At 34.7% G+C, this 21,162-nt stretch overlaps 1 protein-coding gene across 9 annotated transcripts in view; it reads right to left on the reverse strand.

Annotated features, from left to right (window-relative positions):
* The window catches only part of MCTP1 (multiple C2 and transmembrane domain containing 1), a 545,955-nt gene that overhangs the window by 209,085 nt on the left and 315,708 nt on the right, over positions 1-21,162 (reverse strand). For 3 of the 9 annotated variants that reach the window (XM_070465825.1, XM_020873018.2, XM_020873019.2), the window contains exons 6-8: positions 20,408-20,446; positions 10,925-10,984; positions 5,510-5,587 (exon numbers count right to left, since the gene is read on the reverse strand). The exons of 1 other annotated variant lie outside the window; for it this stretch is intronic. In XM_070465825.1, the coding sequence (XP_070321926.1) occupies positions 5,510-5,587; positions 10,925-10,984; positions 20,408-20,446 (177 nt within the window). The remainder of the gene's footprint in view (positions 1-5,509; positions 5,588-10,924; positions 10,985-20,407; positions 20,447-21,162) is intronic. 5 more of the 9 variants (XM_070465827.1, XM_070465829.1, XM_070465823.1 and 2 more) reach the window with 4 other exon arrangements.

Raw genomic sequence — 21,162 nt, forward strand, 5'->3', positions numbered from 1 at the left:
ATGTGCTTGTGTTTAAATATATATAAATATATAAATATAAAAGGCCTCACCCACACTGTGATATGTAATTTTTAATTGGTAGCAGCTTTTTTCTGTCTCAGCTGCTTCAAAATTTTTATTATGAAAAATTGTAATAAACACAGCTAGCAATTGTCAGTAGTGATTTTTTAAAATCTATTTTTTCATCTTACAAATGGATTTTACAGGTGGTTTTTAGTTCTAAGATTAGTTTTAAGTTCTATTCAAACAATTTAAAAGCTTTTTTTATTTCTACAGTATAAGATAACTGAGTTTCAGCTCACTAAAAAGTTAAGGTATCATAGAGCAGAATAAACTCAATATTCCTCCTAAGATGTCTTGCTTATGTCTGAAACTTGTATTACAAAATTTTAAAATTACTTATGTGATTTATATTGGCAGGTATATGTTTCTGGATTTATTTACTACTTTAGCATTTGAACATTTCTGTAATAATTTTGAATTGCTCAATTCTAAGTCACAATATTCACATCAGTGGACAAATTCAAAAAATTTAAAAATCAGCAAGTCTAAAAATGGCTACATAATCTCTTTGAACTAAACAGCATAGAAAACAAACCAGAAAAAGTAGCTAAAATATTAAAGACCTTTTCAATCTGGATTCAAAACCAGGAAGTATCATAAAAATTGCTATTTTTTTCATGTTGTCAAGCACATTTTCTTCACTTACAGTCATTTCATGAAGAAATTCAATGTTTCTCCCAACCTCAAAGTACTCCACTAAATTATGGATTATCTCTACTTTTGGCTCAATTCCATCTATATTAAAGTTATAGTTTATTTTGCATAATTTCCCTCCCACTCTGAATTTTTACTTTTTCCCTATGCCATAGCATGCCATAGCCATTTTTATTTATCATCAGAAGTCATGCATTTTAGGATGCTTAATAGGAAAATGAAAACTACATTCTTCAAAAGATAATACTTTTAATTTTGAATATTTCCATGAAAATCTTTCTAAATCACATTGTATATTTCCTTATCCTGGTGACCAGTAAAGTCTGAACAACTCTGCTTGGTGGCTCTGCCTTATTAATATTAACATACATCCCTCACCTCCACGAGCCCAGGAACAATGTCACCTGTGTTCTGAAGAGAAACCGAGGTTACACGGAGCACCCGTAACTTCCACGGGACTCCATACCCCACTTCAGTGAAGTCCCTCTGCCCCCATCCAATTTATCCATTGGGTTTCCTCATCGATTTTGTTTGAACCAAGGATTTCTCAGATTAAAATAACTGTTCAGAATTCACACCACCAAATAATCTTCAAGTTTTCTTTTATTCTAAGATTTCATGCTACTTATTTTATATAATGCTGCAATCAATTTCAGTGTCTGTCTATTTCTCTATCTCTCTATTTATGCTGCTACTGAGACCACAGCAGACTCTAGAGAATCAAGTTGTCAACTCAGGGAATGAAATTTTTGTTAAGGAGTATTAGTAGCAAAGAAGGAAACAAACTTTTGACAGGTAAGAAGAAACAATTATCTTAGCAAAGACCAAGCGGTTAAAAACTATTTATTTATATAGAGCTTTAGAATTTGAAAGTGCATATATATATATACACATTATATAATATGGTTTCCACTAAGAGTCTATGAAGCAGAAAGGCAAGTACTACTATTTTCACTTTACTGAAGAGGGATTTGAGGCTCAGAGTGGTTGGCCTAATAAATGATGGATATGTGACTAGAGCCGGTATTTCTGACCTTTACTCCTGAGCTTCTTCCAATATTTGTCTTTAGGGCAGAGACTCTCCTCAAGACTTAAAAGTAATCATGATTTAAATATATTGTTACTAAATGGTGCTCTCCAGTAAAGGTGAGTTGATTACACTTGGAACAACATTCCGGTCTACACTTTGTATTTCTCTGCCATATGAGCACATGTATTCATACTCACAATGGTCCAGCTTGCAGATGGATATACTTAGGACATTTTCCACACACTCTAGTAGCACAAGTCATATGCTGCAATCGTCAAATAATAGCTGGGTACAATCCAGGTTACAAAGCAACTCTGGTTAGCAATGCTAAGTTAGGTTCTTAAATGGTACTGTGTCTGAAACACTTGCTTGCATGTTCCTCCTCCCCATTTTTCACATGAGAACAAGAATCTTTTACGATGAGAAGGAATGCTTTCCGTAGAATTCATCATGCTTTCACAGAAACAGAATGAACTTCATGGAGGCTTTACCTAGTGCCACTAGTTCTTAGCAAATGTGCTTCTACAACCTGGAGGAACATTCCAAAAATGACTTGAGAAGCTAAGGGGCAGAGGAGGGAGACAATTTCTTAACCAAAACAGGGCTAATGAAAGTGCAAATTAAACTGACCTGTGTAAAAAGCTAAAGTGGGGAGGTCTAAAGACATACTGACCTAATAAAGTGATTTTTTTCAATATGTATTTTATTAAATGGTTATTTTCTAAATAGAGACTTTGTAATTTAGCTGTGATTTGACTAACTGCATGGTCATAAAGGGGCTTCCCTCTTAGCTCAGGCAGTAAAGAGTCTGCCTGCAATGCAGGAGACCTGGGTTTGATTCCTGGGTCAGGAAGATTTCCTGGAGCAGAAAATGGCAACCCACTCCAGTATCCTTGCCTGGAGATTCCCATGGACAAAGGAGCCTGGCGGGCTACAGTCCATGGGGTTGCAAGAGTTGGGCATGACTAAGCAGCTATGTATACATAGTCATAAAACAGGTAAATATTTACCCTATATTTGAATAATAGGAACTTGAAATAAAGTTACAAGGTGAAGAGGGAAGATGTAAACTTAGGCTTTGCTGTTGTTCAGTCACTCCGTCATGTCTGACTCTTTGCGACCCCACAAAATGCAGCACACCAGGCTTCCCTGTTCCTTCACCATCTCCCGGAGCTTGCTCAAACTCATGTCCATTGAGTCGGTGATGCCATCCAACCATCTCATCCTCTGTCATCCCCTTCTCCTCTTGCTTTCAATCTTTCCCAGCAACAGGGTCTTTTTCAATGAGTCAGCTTTTTTCATCAGGTGGTCAAAGCATCGGAGCTTTAGCATTAGTCCTTCCAAAGAGTATTCAGTATTGATCTCCTTTAGGATGGACTGGTTGGATCTCCTTGCTGTCCAAGGGACTCTCACGAGTCTTCTCAAACACCACTGTTCAAAAGCGTCAATTCTTTGGCACTCAACCTTCTTTATGGTCCAACTTTCACATGCATACATGACTACTGGAAAAACCATAGCTTTGACTATATAGAACTTTGTTGGCATGTATTAAAATGCCTCTGCTTTTTTAATACGCTGTCTAGGTTTGTCATTGCTTTTCTTCCAAGGAGCAAGTGTCTTTAAATTTCATGGCTGCAGTAACCATCTGTAGTGATTTTGGAGCCGAAGAAAATAATGTTTGTCAATGTTTCCATTATTTCTGCATCTATTTGCCATAAAGTGATGGGACTGGATGTCATGATCTCATTTTTTGAATGTTGAGCTTTAAGCCAGCTTTTTCACTCTCCTCTTTCACTTTCATCAAGAGGCTCTTTAGTTCCTCTTCACTTTCTGCCATAAGGGTGGTGTCATCTGTGTATCTGAGGTTATTGATATTTCTCCCGGCAATCTTAATTCCAGCTTGTGCTTCATCCAGCATGGCATTTCTCATGATGTACTCTGAATATAAGTGAAATAAGCAGGGTGACAATATACAGCCTTGACATACTCCTTTCCCAATACCAAACCAGTCCGTTGTTCTGTGTCTGATTCTAACTGTTGCTTCTCGACCTGCATACAGGTTTCTCAGGAAGCAGGTAGGGTGATCTGGTATTCCCACCTCCTTAAGAATTTAAACTTAGGCTACTAGTAGGAAAAGAGACAAGGTCTTAGCACAAATGTCTACTTGCATCTTCCTAGCAATTTCTGACTATGTGACTTGGGCACGTTCCTCCCTCTCTGGACCTCAGTTTTCTTACTTATGGATCCTAGACTGTACACTAGACCCTGATGGACTAAGAGCACCACTCTCTGAGTGTCTGATGGGGGTGGTCAGGGGGCTGTGTTGGGGGCCTGAATGCTAAAAAGTACATTCCATAAACAAAGATTTTACCCACTCAAGATAGTTGTTACTTTTGTTGACTTTTTACATCAAAGTTTCAGGGGAACTTTGTTCATTGGGGAACAAGTGGAAAGCTACAACTAAAACAAGCAAATTTTAAAAAGCAGTAGCTTTAATACTTCCTGTGATAGCTTCTGAATCATTTGCTTCTCTGTTTTAAGCTTCCTTCTTCCATACAGCAAAGTTCTCCAAGTGTGGTCCACAGATCAATGGCATCAGTGTCACCCAGGAACTTGTTAGAAACTCAGATTCTTTAGTCCCATCCCAGAACAATGGAACCATCAGCTCTGGGGGTTGGGGCCCACTGCTCTGGTTAACCAGTCATCACTGGAGGGGGTTCTGATGCACACTCAAGTGTGAGAACAGCCCTGTCCCGTTTTAAAAGTTCTAAGGTACATGTGCACTGGGATTTTCCTATGTTCTAACAACTACTATTAATTACTATAATTGCAGACATCCATTCTGTGACATGGATGCTATATATGCTAATTAAAGTCCTTCTTTAGTCTTGCTTCTAAATTTACCAATTAGGAAAGCACCTGGGTCTGGATATTTGGAGCATTTAAAGAGAAAAGTAGGAAGCCACTGAAGAATTATGTGGTTCATTTATTATTTCCTTTGCTAATGATTTTTCTAATAGGATATATCTAAATAATACATATTAACTGAGTGACTGATAACCAGTCAACCAAAAATTACTCATTGAGTACCTAAGGGACAAGGAAGGTTAAATACATCTAAGAAACCTCTCAGTAAAATCAACATATTACAGTGCGTACTTAGTCATCTAAAATAATGTTTTCAACTACATCCTTATTGAAATATGACTCTATTAGAGGAGGGGAAGCAGAAGGGAAGGAAGAATAAAAAGGAAAATCAACCCAGCTTCAAAGCAAAGAACCAATTCTGTAAAAGGAAGAAGCACTTTTTGAACCTTGAAAGCAGTAATTCCCAAGTCTTTGTGGGCAGTTTGCTGAAATCACCAGGCCTGATCCTCCTGGATGGGATTCAGTTCTTTTGGGTAGCGCTTCATGTGTTTCTCCTGTGCAGTGAAGTTGCACATTCTTTAAGGAATATCCATCCAGGTTCATATTTAATAAAAAATATCAAGATACCAGGTGACAATGTAAATTTCAAAATCTGAAGTAATTAGTCAATGACATGTAAGCAAGATTTTAGAATTAGTAAGCTGGCATTTAAACAGAATATTAGTTTATGTACATTATGCCTTGAAAATGAATTCAAGATTTCAATCCCTTTTCATACACATAAAAGATGTTAGGATAGGGGACGGTTTTCAGAAGAGTAAGTCAGCCATGAGAGTTCACAGCTCATGCAAGCTCTGAAGAAAAAAAAAAAAACAACCAACTGGTTGAACTTACTTGTGCATTTTGGTAATGAGCACTCTGAAGCTCTGCTCTGCAGAAGGCCAGGACAGGAAGAGCAGGCCTGCCGCATGTCTGGATGGAAATGAACGATCAGAGCCATAGGGGATATCTTTGGGCAACTCTCAACACCTCACGTCAATCAGAGTTTAGCATCACTCCAGCAAAAAATTATTGGAAAGAAATATGTATTTGCATCTCAAGTCACTGTCAGAAAATGTCTCCTAGCACAATGAAGACAAATGCCAGGGCAACGGTAGTTTCCAGCCACCATTTTCTTTAGTAACATAACACTGTAATAGTCAAGCAAATAAAGGACAGATTATAGATAGATCTGCTTGAGTGGTTTCAGGGTTTTGTTAACAGGTATAGCAGAGAAAAGAAATCGAGCGGGAGAAGTCATAGAAAAAATAATTTCCCCAAGTTTGTTGCCCTCAAAGTTTTGGAGGCTGTTTCCAATGCCAAAATGGTGATAAAGTTCCAGGAGAATAAATGTTGCATGGACAGGCAATAACTATGATCATAGTACCTGCATCCCATATGTGAATCTCTTTTAACATTTAAAGAGATATTTCTAAAGTAACAGAAATTTTGCCCCCTGTAACACTTATCTTTGTTGTCTTTGCTGCTACAAAAACAAACCCGAAGTTCCCTTCACTACCAAGACCAAGACCAACAAGAGGTAGATAAAAAAGATAAAGCTGAACAAGAACAAATGGAAAGAAATTATCATGGCGGAGCTAAAGGTTTCTATTATATGAATTCTACAGCAGCTGGAAAGTATTATGATGAGAGTCATCAGCTTTACTAATATCAACAAGGAAGACTGAATTAGGTTAGTTCACACAAAGAAATCAGATGTATTGAGCAGCTATTAAGTGCTGGAGTTTTCACAATCTAGTGTTTTTCATGACAAGTATTTTTAAGATACAGAAACTGAGGTACAGAGAAGATAAATATCCTACATAATGCCAAATGACTAAAGATTGGCAAAGCAGCGATTTTAATTTGGAATTGCTGAAATTAATTTTTAATTTTTCCTACTACAGCTCAATTTTTGGACAGAGTCTAATACGTTCAACTCAAAAATGTGTTTAATTTTTACAGGATTTGTTGAAACACTTTGACTTATATTTAGATGAAATACATCCTTGGGTATAGGTTATTAAGAAGGGCTAATCAAGGGCTTAAAGAAAGAAAAAAAATTTCAAGAGGTGATAACTCTAGCATATGTTGTTAAGCAAAAGCAGTTGAGAGTTAGCCGCACTCCATCACAAATTACAGTCTCATTAAAAAGGTGGTGAAGTTGGAGAGTTTTGTATATAAATTAAGAATATCTCTAAATTCCAATTTTCATGACTAAATTGGACTAATTCTGTTCCTTAAAACATTGGATCACTAATAATAAATTCCTATTATTCTAGATCCTGATTAAATCAGAGAACCAAACCAAAAAAGTCTATTTAGACTTAACATGTGGTTAAAGAGACACTCGGTCGTACCAATCTTCTCCCTGTTGTGTGCAAATAATCCTTGGCTTTTGTTATCCTGGATTTTTTTAAACCTGTGTGAAATCTAATCCTTCTAAATGAGACCCAGATACTATGAAACTGGAGTGAAAGACATAGCCTGTGTCTTTACAACGGCTGCGTGTGCAGACAGCCCTTGCCTCTATTTTCAGCACAGAGGTGCACATGCCTTTATTTAATCAAATGATCCACAAGACACTACAAAGAAGAGATAATGACAGCCTGGAATGACTGTTTTGTGCTGCAAAGCTTGGAGCGTGGAGCAATTATGAGCTCACCCCAGGCACAGGCATTTTCTATCTTTCCCTTTTCCTGCTGAGTTTATTCCAGTGAATTGCACCTGGATGATGAAGTCCAACAAGTAGATTTGTTCTACAGTCCATCCACCCTCTCAAAGGAGGATTGCCTTTACAGGAAACCTTCTAGCGCTTTGTCCAGTCTGGTCTGAAGTGTCTCATCTAATAATAAAGGTTCGATCCCTTTTTTTCTTAGAAGATGATTCACTGGTGCTATAATCCTTAGAGAAATTCTTCAGGTTTTTATCTGCAAACTTTCTTTCCTATGTCTATTGCTTCTTGATTCAATTTATGTTGTCAGGAAGGTATTTCTGTTTACTTCAGATGTTTTAACTACCCTTTCTAAACTTAACTGTGGCCAAAAAAAAAAAAAAGATCTTAAGCTTTTACTGTATTTGCTAAAAATATATACAAATAGAAAAGCATCATGTAAGTTGTAACCTTGTAGGTTTGCTAAAGTAATCTGTAAATATCCATCAGGGGTATGGGAAAGAAATAATGAGTCTTGTATTTGATTTAGAGAGACATTTTTTTGAGGTTTTTAACTATAAGTTCATTTTTTTCCTAAGGGCCTTATTATCATACCTATTGATAGAATTAATACTTGAACTTTTCCTGGGTATGCCATATATTGAGTTGTTCAGGATGTAAGCACTTTTGCACAGGATCACATTCCTGTTTTACAAAGCAAATACCTCAGTACCTCTTCTCCTTGGTCTGCAGGGTCTTCCTTCAACCAAACTTTTGTTTGACCCTACCATAAAGTAGCACTCTAACTCTGAATTGTTCTGTATTCTGCACTTTTTTTTACTCATTTCATATTATGATCCATTTCTCCATTTTTTATATGAGGCATCTTGGCATAGCCCAGCCTTCTCCATTTAAACAACATTAAAATCTCTCTTTAATTCACTGTAATGCTCTCATAAGAAGGATTGTTCAATTAGCTCTCAGTCATCAGAATCTAAATGTCTAATCCGTGGAAATAACTGGGAAGAAACTTAAATGTACTAAATATTTGAAAGAACTGCACTGAATTACCATCCTTTAATGGGAAGTTAAATGTCTTTAATGAAATCCTGACTTAGAGCAATCCAGTTGGTTTCACATATTTTTATTCCTTTCATGAGAAACTTGGTAATTGCCATACCCATTGCTTAATGTTTTGTGTGCTCAGATACCATGTTTTGATAAATTATAAATGACATGCTTTTGGAAAAATTAGAATATCCCCGTATCACTTCACTTTTTTCTCTCCATTATTCTGCTCTCAAGGAAATTAAGATATAGAAAGCAGCTATGACATTGTTGAGCCAGTTCTCCCCAGGATTCAGGTTCACTCAGTGTAATTCAGGTACCGTCTCCTGGACAAAGTATTAATCCTTATATAATAAATAAGCTGATAATTTTTTTCATATCACTTTCTTTTTAACTCCCAAAGCACATATACACTCTTCATATAAGATTTTATCTGAGCTGTTTAGGATTCCTGCATGTCTGAAGATATTATGGGAAACCTCTTTTTATACAGGTCCTTTCCAAAAGTTCATCAGAATACAAACATTGCTTGCACAAAGAGCAATGAGGTCAGTTATAAGAGTGACCTTTGAATGAGGATATGAAAGATCACACTCATTCAAAGCAGACTTGGTCACTGATTTTGTGAAATGGAACCTCAAACACAGCAACATCATAGCCCTCAAACACATCCATCCCTTCGTGGATCAGATCACAGAAGAAGGGTCACATAACGCAAGAAGGATTTGAAAGGCTCTGAATGGAGACTAACTAGGGGGCAGCTCTATCTATATGCTGAATCTCTATTCATCAGCCCCAAAAGAACTCTGCTGCTTTAAGTCTTCACCAAAATATTTATTTCTCTGACATTCAGAAGGAGAGAAATATTTGTCTTGATCATATCATTTAGGCTCTTCAGGGCAATGGTGCCATTTCTCTGGGCCTTAGTTGGCTCCCTGGTAACATAAATGACCTCTCAAGGTTCTGCTTTTATGACTCCATTTGTTTGTAGCTCAGTATATGCTCAGAAAAAAAGACAGTAGACCACTGTACTGCAGATATAAAAATGTTATCTTTTAAATTCGCATATTTGATATTCTAAAATAAGGCAGATTAAGAGATGAGAAAGGTTAGTGAAGAATACTTAAAGATGGATACAACCAAATGGAAAGTATTGATAAGTAGAAGACTAATTTGGAAGTAGAAAGTGAAAAGATGCTGAGAAAGTCGTTTGAAAGGGAAACCCTTAGAAAGCAGTGCTTACAGAGGTGGTCCTGCGGCAAGTCTTCATAATGATCATTCTATATGTCTGCTGCACACAGAACAAACACTGAACACCCCTGAATTCTGTTTTCTTGGCAAAGGTGTGTACCGTATGAGCTCACCATAATTGTGGGTCTTAGAAAAACGGAGAAAAAATTTTTGCCAAAAGCTATTTTCCATTTAAGGTAATGGGGTAATTCTAAAAACAGTCACTCTGTGTCTTCATGGATAACGTATGAACATATAAGAGGAAACATTATTATTTTGCCAGCAATACAGAATAACATCAGTGAAGGCAGTCATCAGTAGACTGAAAGGAAATGAAGAAGCTATAATAATTAAAATAAGCTCATGCAAATACAAGACTGAAAAAAGAAGTGTGTGGGGAGGAGGTAGAAGATAAACAGGTATTGGTTTTACTTGCTCATTGCTCAAGTCACTGCATGACTAAATCTAGGACCTGCCTTTTTGCTTCACAGAGACACTGCAACAAATCTTAAAACTCTAAAAGGAGAAGGGTAGCTTTTAGTCATGAGCAGGTTTAAGAACCAAGAAAAGAAAATGGCAAAGTCCTGCAAGAGTAGCATTTTCACTGCGATATCTATTACTAGGTAATCACGTACCAAGTATGAATTTTTCAAGAAACAGGGAAACTCTTGAAGGCAAAGCCGTAAGTGCATTAGTAATAAGCCGTGCCTTGCACAATGCAGAATTATAACAGAGGAAAAGGATGACAAAGCTCATTATGTTTAAATCATGAAAGTGTAAATAACATTAAATGGCAAAAGCATTTAAAAAAATTCTTTGTGGAATTTTTTTGGTTAATTTAAATCAAAAGCAGAGTTGCTGTTTTCTAATTCACAGGGTTTTCTTTCCAAAGAAAGAACACTCATTATCTAGTATGTATATAGTATAAGATCACTGTAATAGAATTATTTCCCCCAAATAGATGGAAGATTTTTTAAGAAGGGGAAAAGCATCTTTATCGACTCTCTAGACAAAGCCGCATATTCCTGAAAGATTTGTGGGCCTCTAATTGTTAAGAATTTGGGATAAATCTGGGCCCACTAGGAACTGACTTCAAAGCAATATGTTAAATATATGAAGCTCTTAGTTTTTACAAGTGAAGAATAAAAGAGTCACCTAAATGACAGAATAAGAGTTAATAAAAAAAAGCAAATGAATACATCTCTCTTTAAAATAGAGTCTATTTTAAAAAGTGAATTTCTTAATTCACATTGAACTTCCAAATTACTATAATCAGAACCAAAAGTCAAGAATACTAATATAAAGGATTTAGACATTACCCTCCAAAAGAAAGACTTCACAGAGAAATAAGATCCAAGCACTTCTTTTTCTGAGAGTTCCTAAAAATAAACAAATATTTAGCTACATTTTGAGGTGTTTTGAGCATACTTGATTAACTCATCAAAATTAAGACAAGTAAAAACCTTAAAATGATATACCCTAAAGACACTTTGGATGTTTATGAACTGTAAATTTTCTTCTTTTGAATAAATTACATTTTAAAATTTGAATTAAACTGTCTTGCTCTTATCTAATCCAGTGGTAGTAAAGCTTAAAAAGGATTATTTCTGTAATTTTAAAAGAATCTACTTACCTCTTTATTAGCTGTTTATTAATGCATCTGCATCTAACATTTTATTTTAGAAAGTAGAACTGCTTAAACATAGTTTAAAATTGAGAAATAAATCTGATACTATCGTTTCCTTTTAACAAGATAATTTAACGTAACAAACTGTCAGAGAATTTTAAAATAACAACATCACAAATCTTATTTATAAACATGTACCTAGTCAATTTTGTCTGAATTCCTCACTAAAATTTTCCTAGTTTTACAATATAACACTTCGTATATATAATATAAATTACTTAGTTAATTGGAACTTCCCTAAAATGATTTTTAAAATAAATGAATACTAAGAAAGATGGCTATTTAGCTGGAAACAAAGCAACAGATTCATATTGGACATTTTATTACTTATCAGACTTTTATAAAGTGAAACCAATTTAGATTTTAGGAAATCAAGAATCCCCACTTTTAAAGAGAACATCTAAATTGCATGCATCCTTTAAACTTTATGGGAAACTGATGACAGTTATGGGAAAGCATCAACCTTTGACACTGATGTAGAGAAAGTAGTTTTGTAATTTATTTGATTATTTCACAATTTTGTGTTAGCATGATTACCTAAGATGGTAGGGCCCAGGACCTCACATGATACCTGATTATGCATACAAGGTGCTCAATAAATATTTGATTGACTGTCAGTTACTTGGAATTACATTTGCTTAAGGATATATATTCCTTTCAAAGTGATCCTTCCAAGAAATCATGTCAGAAAGCAATAATGAACTAACATACTTGAAGGTGTGCAGCAATTTGAATAATTTAAGTTTAACTAGAATTATATCAGAGATCATTATGCACCCTACCTCTGATTTTTACATGAAATCTATTTCTTAATGAAACGAATTACATTTCCCTAAGTTGCTTGTACCTGGTTTGGTCAGGTAGCATAGTAATTGAGAGGGCATCAGGAAAAAGTCTTGAGTTTAAGACATGGCTTGACCATCATTAAAGAGTTACACATTATTTGCATTTATAGCACTGCTTCTCAACTGCCATATTTAGCATACTGTTATATCAGTTTCTAGAAAAATCCTTACAAAATACACTCACAGTTGAACATTGGAGCGCAAACCTTAGAAGCAATGACAGCAGCCTTTGATGCTATGCTACTGTTTAACTCGAAAAATCCTATTGTAGCTTCTGGAAAAGACGCATGTTGTCCTATTCTACTGCCAGTTCTTTTTTTCCCTTGATTCCCAGCTCTCTTTTAATTAAGCAGCCTGCTAAACAAAATGTGGATAAATTGTAAAATATATTAAAGAAATTATTTCTTGAAGCTCCCGACAAAAATCATTTCTCCAGAGTCAGTAACAAGTTATTCAGCTAACACTGAGTTTTTTCTTAATGCAAAATGTGTGAAGGTGACTTAAATCAATGTGAAAGTCTTGGCTCTAGACTCAACAGTCACAACAACTAAGATAACCATTTAGCACTTGAAAATCTTGTTACTTTATTTAAAGTTCAGGTGGTCTAGTGTTAGTCACTCAGTCGTGTCCAACTCTGTGAACCCATTGACTGCAACCCACCAGGCTCCTCTGTCCATGGGATTCTCTGGGCAAGACTACTGGAGTGAGTAACCATTCGCTTCTTCAGGGGATCTTCCCAACACAGGGATCAAACCTGGGTCTCCTGCATTGCAGGCAGACTCTTTACCAACTGAGCTATGAGGGAAGCCTAAGTGGTCTAAGGTGACCTAATACTGAAACTGCACCAATTCTACTCTCTCTTCTTCTCCAGATGAACATCAGGGACAATGACCTAATTATGTGATTAGCATGCAAAGAGCAAAATGAGATTGATGAGTTGGTGCGGGTAGGGAGAAATTTTTATGGTTAAGAACTTAGGTTTCTCTGTTAAAATCTGAGAAACAAAATACTCATCACATTTGGATCCACTGAAGTCCCCGGGCTGTGCTTTTTATGCCATGTTTAATTACTTCTGTCATTATTAACCAACTAAAATTTATATTTGATTTTACAACCTACATTCTCATGTAAATTTAGGTTTTTCTTTCAAATAAAACAAGTTAATTTTCCTGTGGACCCTTATGCCACTTATACCTCTGATGAATATAAAATTCACAATAGATTAGCCAAGACCTTCTTTTCACTAGAATTTCTAATAATAACAATAACAAAAACAATAATAATGAAACACCTGTTTTACAATAATGAGTTCTAAACAGAAAGTGGTGATTTTATTGTGGAGGGCAAGAAAAGTGGAATAAATTCATTATGAATTCTAGAGAAGACTTGTCTTAAGTCTTAATTATAGATATTTAGTTACACTTCAGTCTCTGCCAAGACAAGACTTTGGTAAGTGAAGGAAAGTGCCACTTTAAAATGCTGAAATTATAAAATAACAACAAAAGGAAACAGAACAAAAACAATAGGTGTCAAGCAGATAAAAGGAAAATTATTGAAGTTATTCTGAATGATGAACTGTTGAACTATTTCTGTTGAGTTTTTTAATTTATTAAAGAAGCAAGATCCATTGGTAATATCTTTTTCAAACCTACTTTTTTTTTTTGCCTCCAAAAAACCCAACGCATACTAAGAAGTTTCTCCTCAAGGATTAAAAAATCCTGCTATTAATCTAAAAGTTAATGAGATTTTAATTTAAGCAATCTAGAAGATGTATTCTTTTTTTTTCATTTATTTTTATTAGTTGGAGGCTAATTATTTTACAATATTGTAGTGGTTTTTGCCATACATTGACATGAATCAGCCATGGAGTTACATGTGTTCCCCATCCTGATCCCCCCTCCCACATCCCTCCCCATCCCATCCATCTGGGTCATCCCAGTGCACCAGCCCCGAGCACTTGTCTCATGCATCCAACCTGGACTGGCGATCTGTTTCACACTTGATAATATACATGTTCCTATGCTGTTCTCTCAGATAATCCCATCCTCGCCTTCTCCCATAGAGTCCAAAAGTCTGTTCTATACGTCTGTGTCTCTTTTTCTGTCTTGCATATAGGGTTATCATTACCAACTTTCTAAATTCCATATATATGCGTTAGTATACTGTATTGGTGTTTATTTTTCTGGCTTGCTTCACTCTGTATAATGGGCTCCAGTTTTATCCATCTCATTAGAACTGATTCAAATGTATTCTTTTTAATGGTTGAGTAATATTCCATGATGTATATGTACCACAGCTTTCTTATCCATTTGTCTGCTGAAGATGTATTCTTTTTCTCAGAGAAGTAAAACTAAATGTTTAATTTTTCCCCAACAAATGAATATGATGATATGTTTCATATTAAATGAAACTATTTATATATATTTAATGCTTAATAGTAAAATATTTATATATACAAGTATATATAAATATAATATTTCTATTTATTTCTATATAAAATAAATCATAGAAAGATTTTATGACTTTGCCATTGGACAAGCAAGAATAGCCACTGAATTCATTACAAGTGATATCTTTTATTGGCCTTAAATTGTAGAGGCCTTTACACACACTGCATGTTATTTTAGTTCAGTAATTCTATGATACTCAAAACATTCACAGTAGATTGGAAGTTTTGAAGTATGAGATCCCGATGTAAAAGTCAAGTCAGCATGTTATTATTATTACACAGCATGTTTTTATAGGTGCATAATTTCCTCTTACCTCCTTGCCCACTTCTTTGGGCATTTAAGAGGTAAAAAACGAATACGTGCATAAGTAAATAATTTTCATAGTCTTTCCTAGTCACACTGCAATCTAGTTACCAAAGCCGTGATTCTCAGAGACCTCCAGCGAGTTGACCAAGCCTATCGACATGTCAGTGAATACAGGAATGTGAAGTCAGTAGAAGCGCACACTGAAACACTATTTTCTTGTTTTCTTGGTTCCTCAAATAGATGTTGATATCATTTACACTCTTTAAACATAAATATAATCCCTCTGCAACGCCCACTGTCCTTTTCAATACTGTTGAAGGGAGAGAGGCAATGTCGGCTCCACAGAGGACCCACTCTGTAGCTGAAGCCTGGTCCTGCTTGGTCTTCCATTGCTTTTAGAAATCTTACCTGGAGTCTTTCTCATACATGTGTGTGTGTGTGTATGTATACACACACACATGTATATCTAACACATACATATATGTATATAAATACATGCATTGTCAACAAGGGCTTGTCAACCAGTCCTTAAAAAATTATGATTTAATTTCATTGTAGACATTTTGGGGGCTTTAAAACCAATAAATCTCCTCCCAGTCACATTCTACAACCACACACACACACACACACATCTGTATCTCACATATACATATTAGATGATATACATTATATGTACATACATATGAATCTTTGAACTAAAAGGCCATGCAATCTGTGAACAAAACTTCATCACCCTGGAGTCAAGCTATGTCAGTTCCCTCTCTTTGATCAGTCCAGAAAGGGTCGAGTAGCATACATTAGCAATGTGAATGCCCATCTATGATCCAACAATTAAACATCCTAGAGCTAGAACAGAGGCATCATGGAATCCACTTTCTCCTTAAGATTACATTTTGGCATTTCATTTTGTGCCTGCTCATCCAGATTCTCCCCAAAGGACTCCCAACATTTTAAAAATTCAACATGAGGGGTCAAATAAATGTAACGCTCTTGTTATAGCAAATCCCTGTAGTTATGAATCATAATACATAAAAATTTATGATATTTCATCCCTCTGGGAAAACACTGTCAGAAATAGCAAGAAAAAAATCATCTCAATATAAAATTTAATTATGGCTTCATGTATTTTGAAGGGATAATCCAATATTTACTGGCATTATGATATCTCTATTTTAAATGAACTTATTATGAATTTTAAGAGTATAATTAATTCAGATAAAAATACAGTCCTTTATAATACAAATGTTCATGCAATTTGCCCTTTGCTTATTGTTGTATTGCAGAAATCTTAATTATGAGGTTGACTTTATAGAACTTCCAAATAAGAAAAATTTGGGAGTATGGATAGTAGAAGAGTAAGAATTTTTAAAAGAATTTTATATTTCCTTCAAAAACATGTCAGCATTTAACATTTTCAGACATATATATAATCATTAGAAATGAGACACCAAAGAAAAGCTATTTTAGTCACTCACAGTTGAGAAAGTAAAAAACCATTAAAGTTTTCATTTTTGCAACTTTTTAAAATCACCCTCTATTTATTATCAGGATATGAGGTCTTTATAAAAAGGACATGGTAATTGTTAAATAATGACTTTTTTCCCCACCATGTCTGACTGACTGTGTGAGATACTTAAAAATGTGTTAATCTGTTTCTCTACCATTTCTTAAATTAAAGCACTTAGAGGTTTTCACTGATGCATTTTTAATGTGTCATCCAAGGTGTCAGGTTTAACTACGCCCTGCAGACTTACAGAGTTGAAAGTGTTCTCTAGTTTAAATTAACAATATCCTTGCCAAAAGTCTTATTATAAATTGCCTCATTCAGCCAGTGAATAAAGTGTTTTATAGTTCATTAAAATTATGCTAAGTGATTAAAATAAAATCTTTATAAAAAAGATATTACTAAAAAATAAGCTATCAAGTAACAGAAGATATGCTAATGAGACATCATCACATAGTCATATTATTCAAAGGATGAACTCTTCTTAAAACAATTTTAAATTGTTATTGTTGAGAACAGAAATTGCAATGTGTATATCTTTATATCACAATGGTTATTTCTCATAGAATTAAAGTGATTTATTGAAAGCATATAAATTCATTATTACTCTCACTGATAAACTTATTCTCCTATGTTAAAACACACACAGACACACAATGAGGTATAAAATCATTTCTGCTTGCCATCTGACAGAGGCAATTATTTCATTATTTATTTTCTATTTTTTGTTTGACCCCACAAAATGAATTCACAAAATTCATATACACCTTCTCTTCTGTGCTCACAAAGCTTTCTTGTTGAATAATTTAGCCTTAGAATAAATTATCAATGATAAGCTTCTTCTAAAGAATAAAATATTACAATAACTCAAAGCATCACTATTTCTCTGCCAAAATGCATCTTGTCACCTACATAGAAAACTTTGGCCAGGATAATTATCCAGTTGCCCAAGTTTAGGGAGTTATCAATCCCTTTCTTCTTAAAATAACATTTTCCTACAAAAGCTTGGGCAGAGTTAGAAATGTGCACAGTGGAAAGTATGCCTTGTGGAAAAACCAGAAGGAGTGTATTACAGGATGCTACTATCCTCAGAAGAGGGAATAGGAATACTATGGAATTCATAATTGTTTACTGGCTAACATACAGTTCAAATATAACACATATTTTAACACTCTTCCTTTCTGGAGGTAAGTTTAGGAGTAGTTTTCCCCTACTCATTATTAGATAGTAACACACATATTCCAAATAATATCTAAATCTGTCCTGACCAGTAATTACAATTTCTCTGTCCTCAAATCGGCTCTTCACCTCTCTCACTTTCTTAGTAAACACAACCCCACATTATGTGAGTTTCAAAAATAATGAGATTTCTATTGAAAGAATCTGCCGTTGGCAAGACAATGAAAATGGGCAGCTATTTAAGTAATGAAAAATTCCCTGAGCTGATGAATGTATACACTGAGGAGATGTGCATATTAAAAAAAATAACAATGTCATTTTAGATCTTCCTCTCCCCCCTTTCATGGTTATATCATTTCTGAAAATAAAAAGAAAATAAGCAAAGGGGAACTCCACATTGGAGAGAACAGCTAACAACATTAGCTGACTATATGTAAGTCTTTGGCACAAAGTGTATAATTCTCAAATCTTATCTTCACCAAGGGGGCTCAAAAGCAGATGGAAGCCTGTCTACAAAAAAGCAGACTTCAGTCCCATAAACCAAGATTCCAAAGAAGGAAATGACCTGTTTGTATGAAAAATTCACCTTTGACTCTGAGTATGGTTATATCACATGTAAAAATACCTGTATTCAAGAGTCATCCGAAGAAATTACATGCTCTTTCCAAAAATAAAAGAGGAAAAGTCTTTACTTACACAGGAAATCTTTAAAGGGAAAACACTGAAATCATTAGAAAAATGATGCATTTCCACAACACAGTAACACACATAACTACAAAGTACAGTCATTTATCCCTTCGTTTCTCCGGAAGGACTATTTACTTGAACATCATCCTTGCTCCTTCAATCCCCAGAGGAAAGAACAGGGCGGAGCAGTCTCTGTGTGTGTTAAGGAGAGCGGATGAGGTGGTAATTGAAATTTCAAACTTTCCCTGGATTTTCAATTTAACACTCTGCTCTTGTAACACTAAGATGAATATGGCACATATTTTAAGGGACAGTGACAATTTGAATGAATTATCAGGTATTCAGTATGTTCTCATAGAAAAAAAAAAAAACAAATGATTTTCTTCTACTCAGCATTCACCATCCCCATTAAATTTTATAAAACTGAAAATCCCTCAGGCTAAAACCCCCAAAGCTATATTATTAAATACACTAAAAATAATCTACCAAGTACCCCAATGAGTGCAGTTGGATATAGGGAGTGCTGTATCATCAGTGTCAAGCTAGAAAATATACCAGTTTGAATGTACAATTGGATTGTTAATGCTTAAAAACTTTTAAGAAGTTTAGATATAAAAATAGCAAAGAATAGATGTTTATTATTTTTTGTGGATCAAAACAATGGATTTATGTTGGCTTAATTTATCTTTAAAACTAAATTTAAATATTAATTAAACTATTTAAAGAAGAATCTTTGTTCTTTTATATTACAATAAAATAGATTATTCCTTCTAGTTAATACTCAAAACTATATAATATCTTGCTTTCGCATTATATCTTAACTACAACTGGAAGAAAGATAGATATGTATTAATGGACTACAGTGTTTTTACACAGATACAGTATAATGTAGACACAGAATGAAGAAAGTCAAATTACATGAATTTTTAAACATATATATCTTTAATATAATACTAATTTTGAAGTATAATTACAAAGAAAAAAGTGTAATACAAATATGAACAGTGCAAACATTTCCTTCAGAACATTCTTGAAATTTTATTTTGGCCAGGAGAAAACCTAGTGAACACTAGGTGAGAAATATTCAGCAAGTTTCCTTAATAAATGTTTTAAATTTTATTAAAATGATAAAGGTGATTTTTAACGTGGACCTGACCTTTTTATGATCCAAATTATCTTTTGGCTGCTAATTCTACAATAACCGGGAAGAAGGTTTTTATAGTAAGAAATTCCGGTTAAGGCAAATTAACACATTACCAAAAATAAGCATGTTGCTATAAGTATTTTCTTAATTCACGATAATGAAAGTGACAAAATTAAAGAAAAATTTAAATAATAGCATGATTCAATCAGAATGGAAGAAAAAAGATTGTTATGTTCCAGGGTCTAAAAAAATAAGTCACTATTCAAAAAGAGTACCGATTTTGTAAAATAGAAATTTGAGCCAAAAAGATCTTTAAAAATAAAATCCTTTTGATTTATTCCAAGGAGTAGTCATGCAAAAGTCGGTTTCATCTTAATATTTATTTGTGTACAAGAGTGGTACCACCACTGAACAAATTAGAAACTTAGAATAGATCTTTTATATTTTACAAGTTATAGGAAGAGCCAAGGCTTGATAAGTTATGAGAACTATAAACTCCTCTCACTCCCAAGTGCCATTTATTTCATGAAGTGAGAGGAGAAGCAATGTCAGAAAGCTGTTCTCACGATGCACTTCAAAGATGTAGCAATAAAAGGATTTTTGAGTTTAGAAAACCTCAGACTCAGTTTTCAGTGAATGAAAACAGTAGATTATATGGATATTCCTCCTCTCTGGAGTTGTCCCTACCTTAGCACCATCATTTTAAACCTTATCTGGAACAAAGGCATTTTCTAGACCCTGTGGTGCCCAGAACAGAAACCAGACGCTGAGAATGATGCTCAAAAGTGAGCCCAGATTAGCAAGAGGATGGTTTGGATGTGATTGATCAGAGCAATTTCTATTTACTGAAAAAGCATCGCATGATTGGCTTAAAGTTCATGGGGAGAAAAAGAAAAAAGTGAAGAGTGATGAAATTCTGAAGAGGTATGAGAGAGCCTGGGAAAGCAACTGATAGTTTTTCTCAACGAGAAAAGCTGAAAGATCACATGCTCAGCATTACCTTACTTGATCTTTTCCAACTCTTCCTCATTAGCATTGTCTGTAAATGAAATAAAGCATTTTCATTATCTTATCACTCAAGCACAGGTCAGGGCAGCCAATTGTTTTTTGGAGGGAGCTTAACATTTAAACAGCAAACGGTTTCCAGCAACAATTACACAAGACAAAAATTGTTTTTTCTGGTACACGCAGCTAGAAGAAGCACCTTTAACATTCAAGCAGTCTTTCTGGTACGAGTTCATTTGCTTTATCCTTTTGTACAAAGAAATGGGACAGTATATTTTAAATAGAATGGAAAATTTGAAATATCTTATTGACAGGAAAAAAACTGCATTGTGTCTCCCGATTAGCAATTGTTCCTTTTGGTAGTGGAGGCTGAGGATGTATCATGACTTTACTGGGTATATAATAATTTTCCTCTTTAAACACATTCAAAGTCTGTTGCATTGGTGGCATCTTAGATTTGGGTCTGCTTCCAGTTAGTCTGTAATTACATCAGGGTTTTCAAATGCTTTCAACTGAGAAAAAGTACTGCATATTGTGATGGTTATTAGTGGATCTTCCTGCTAAATGTTTAGCCATTTCAGACCCTTTAAAGTTTTTTCATGTCATAGTAAGAGGTGTTATGACTTCATGTTTTCATTAAGTTTCATGGAAATTCGTGATGAGTGCCCAAGATCATTGGTCTCTCACGTAAAGTAACTCATAAAAATACAATGACTTTTAATTTCCTCTCCATTTAAGTAGAAAAATTCT

This window comes from Odocoileus virginianus, chromosome 3, assembly GCF_023699985.2.
Source record: "Odocoileus virginianus isolate 20LAN1187 ecotype Illinois chromosome 3, Ovbor_1.2, whole genome shotgun sequence".
NCBI classification, from domain to species: domain Eukaryota; kingdom Metazoa; phylum Chordata; class Mammalia; order Artiodactyla; family Cervidae; genus Odocoileus; species Odocoileus virginianus.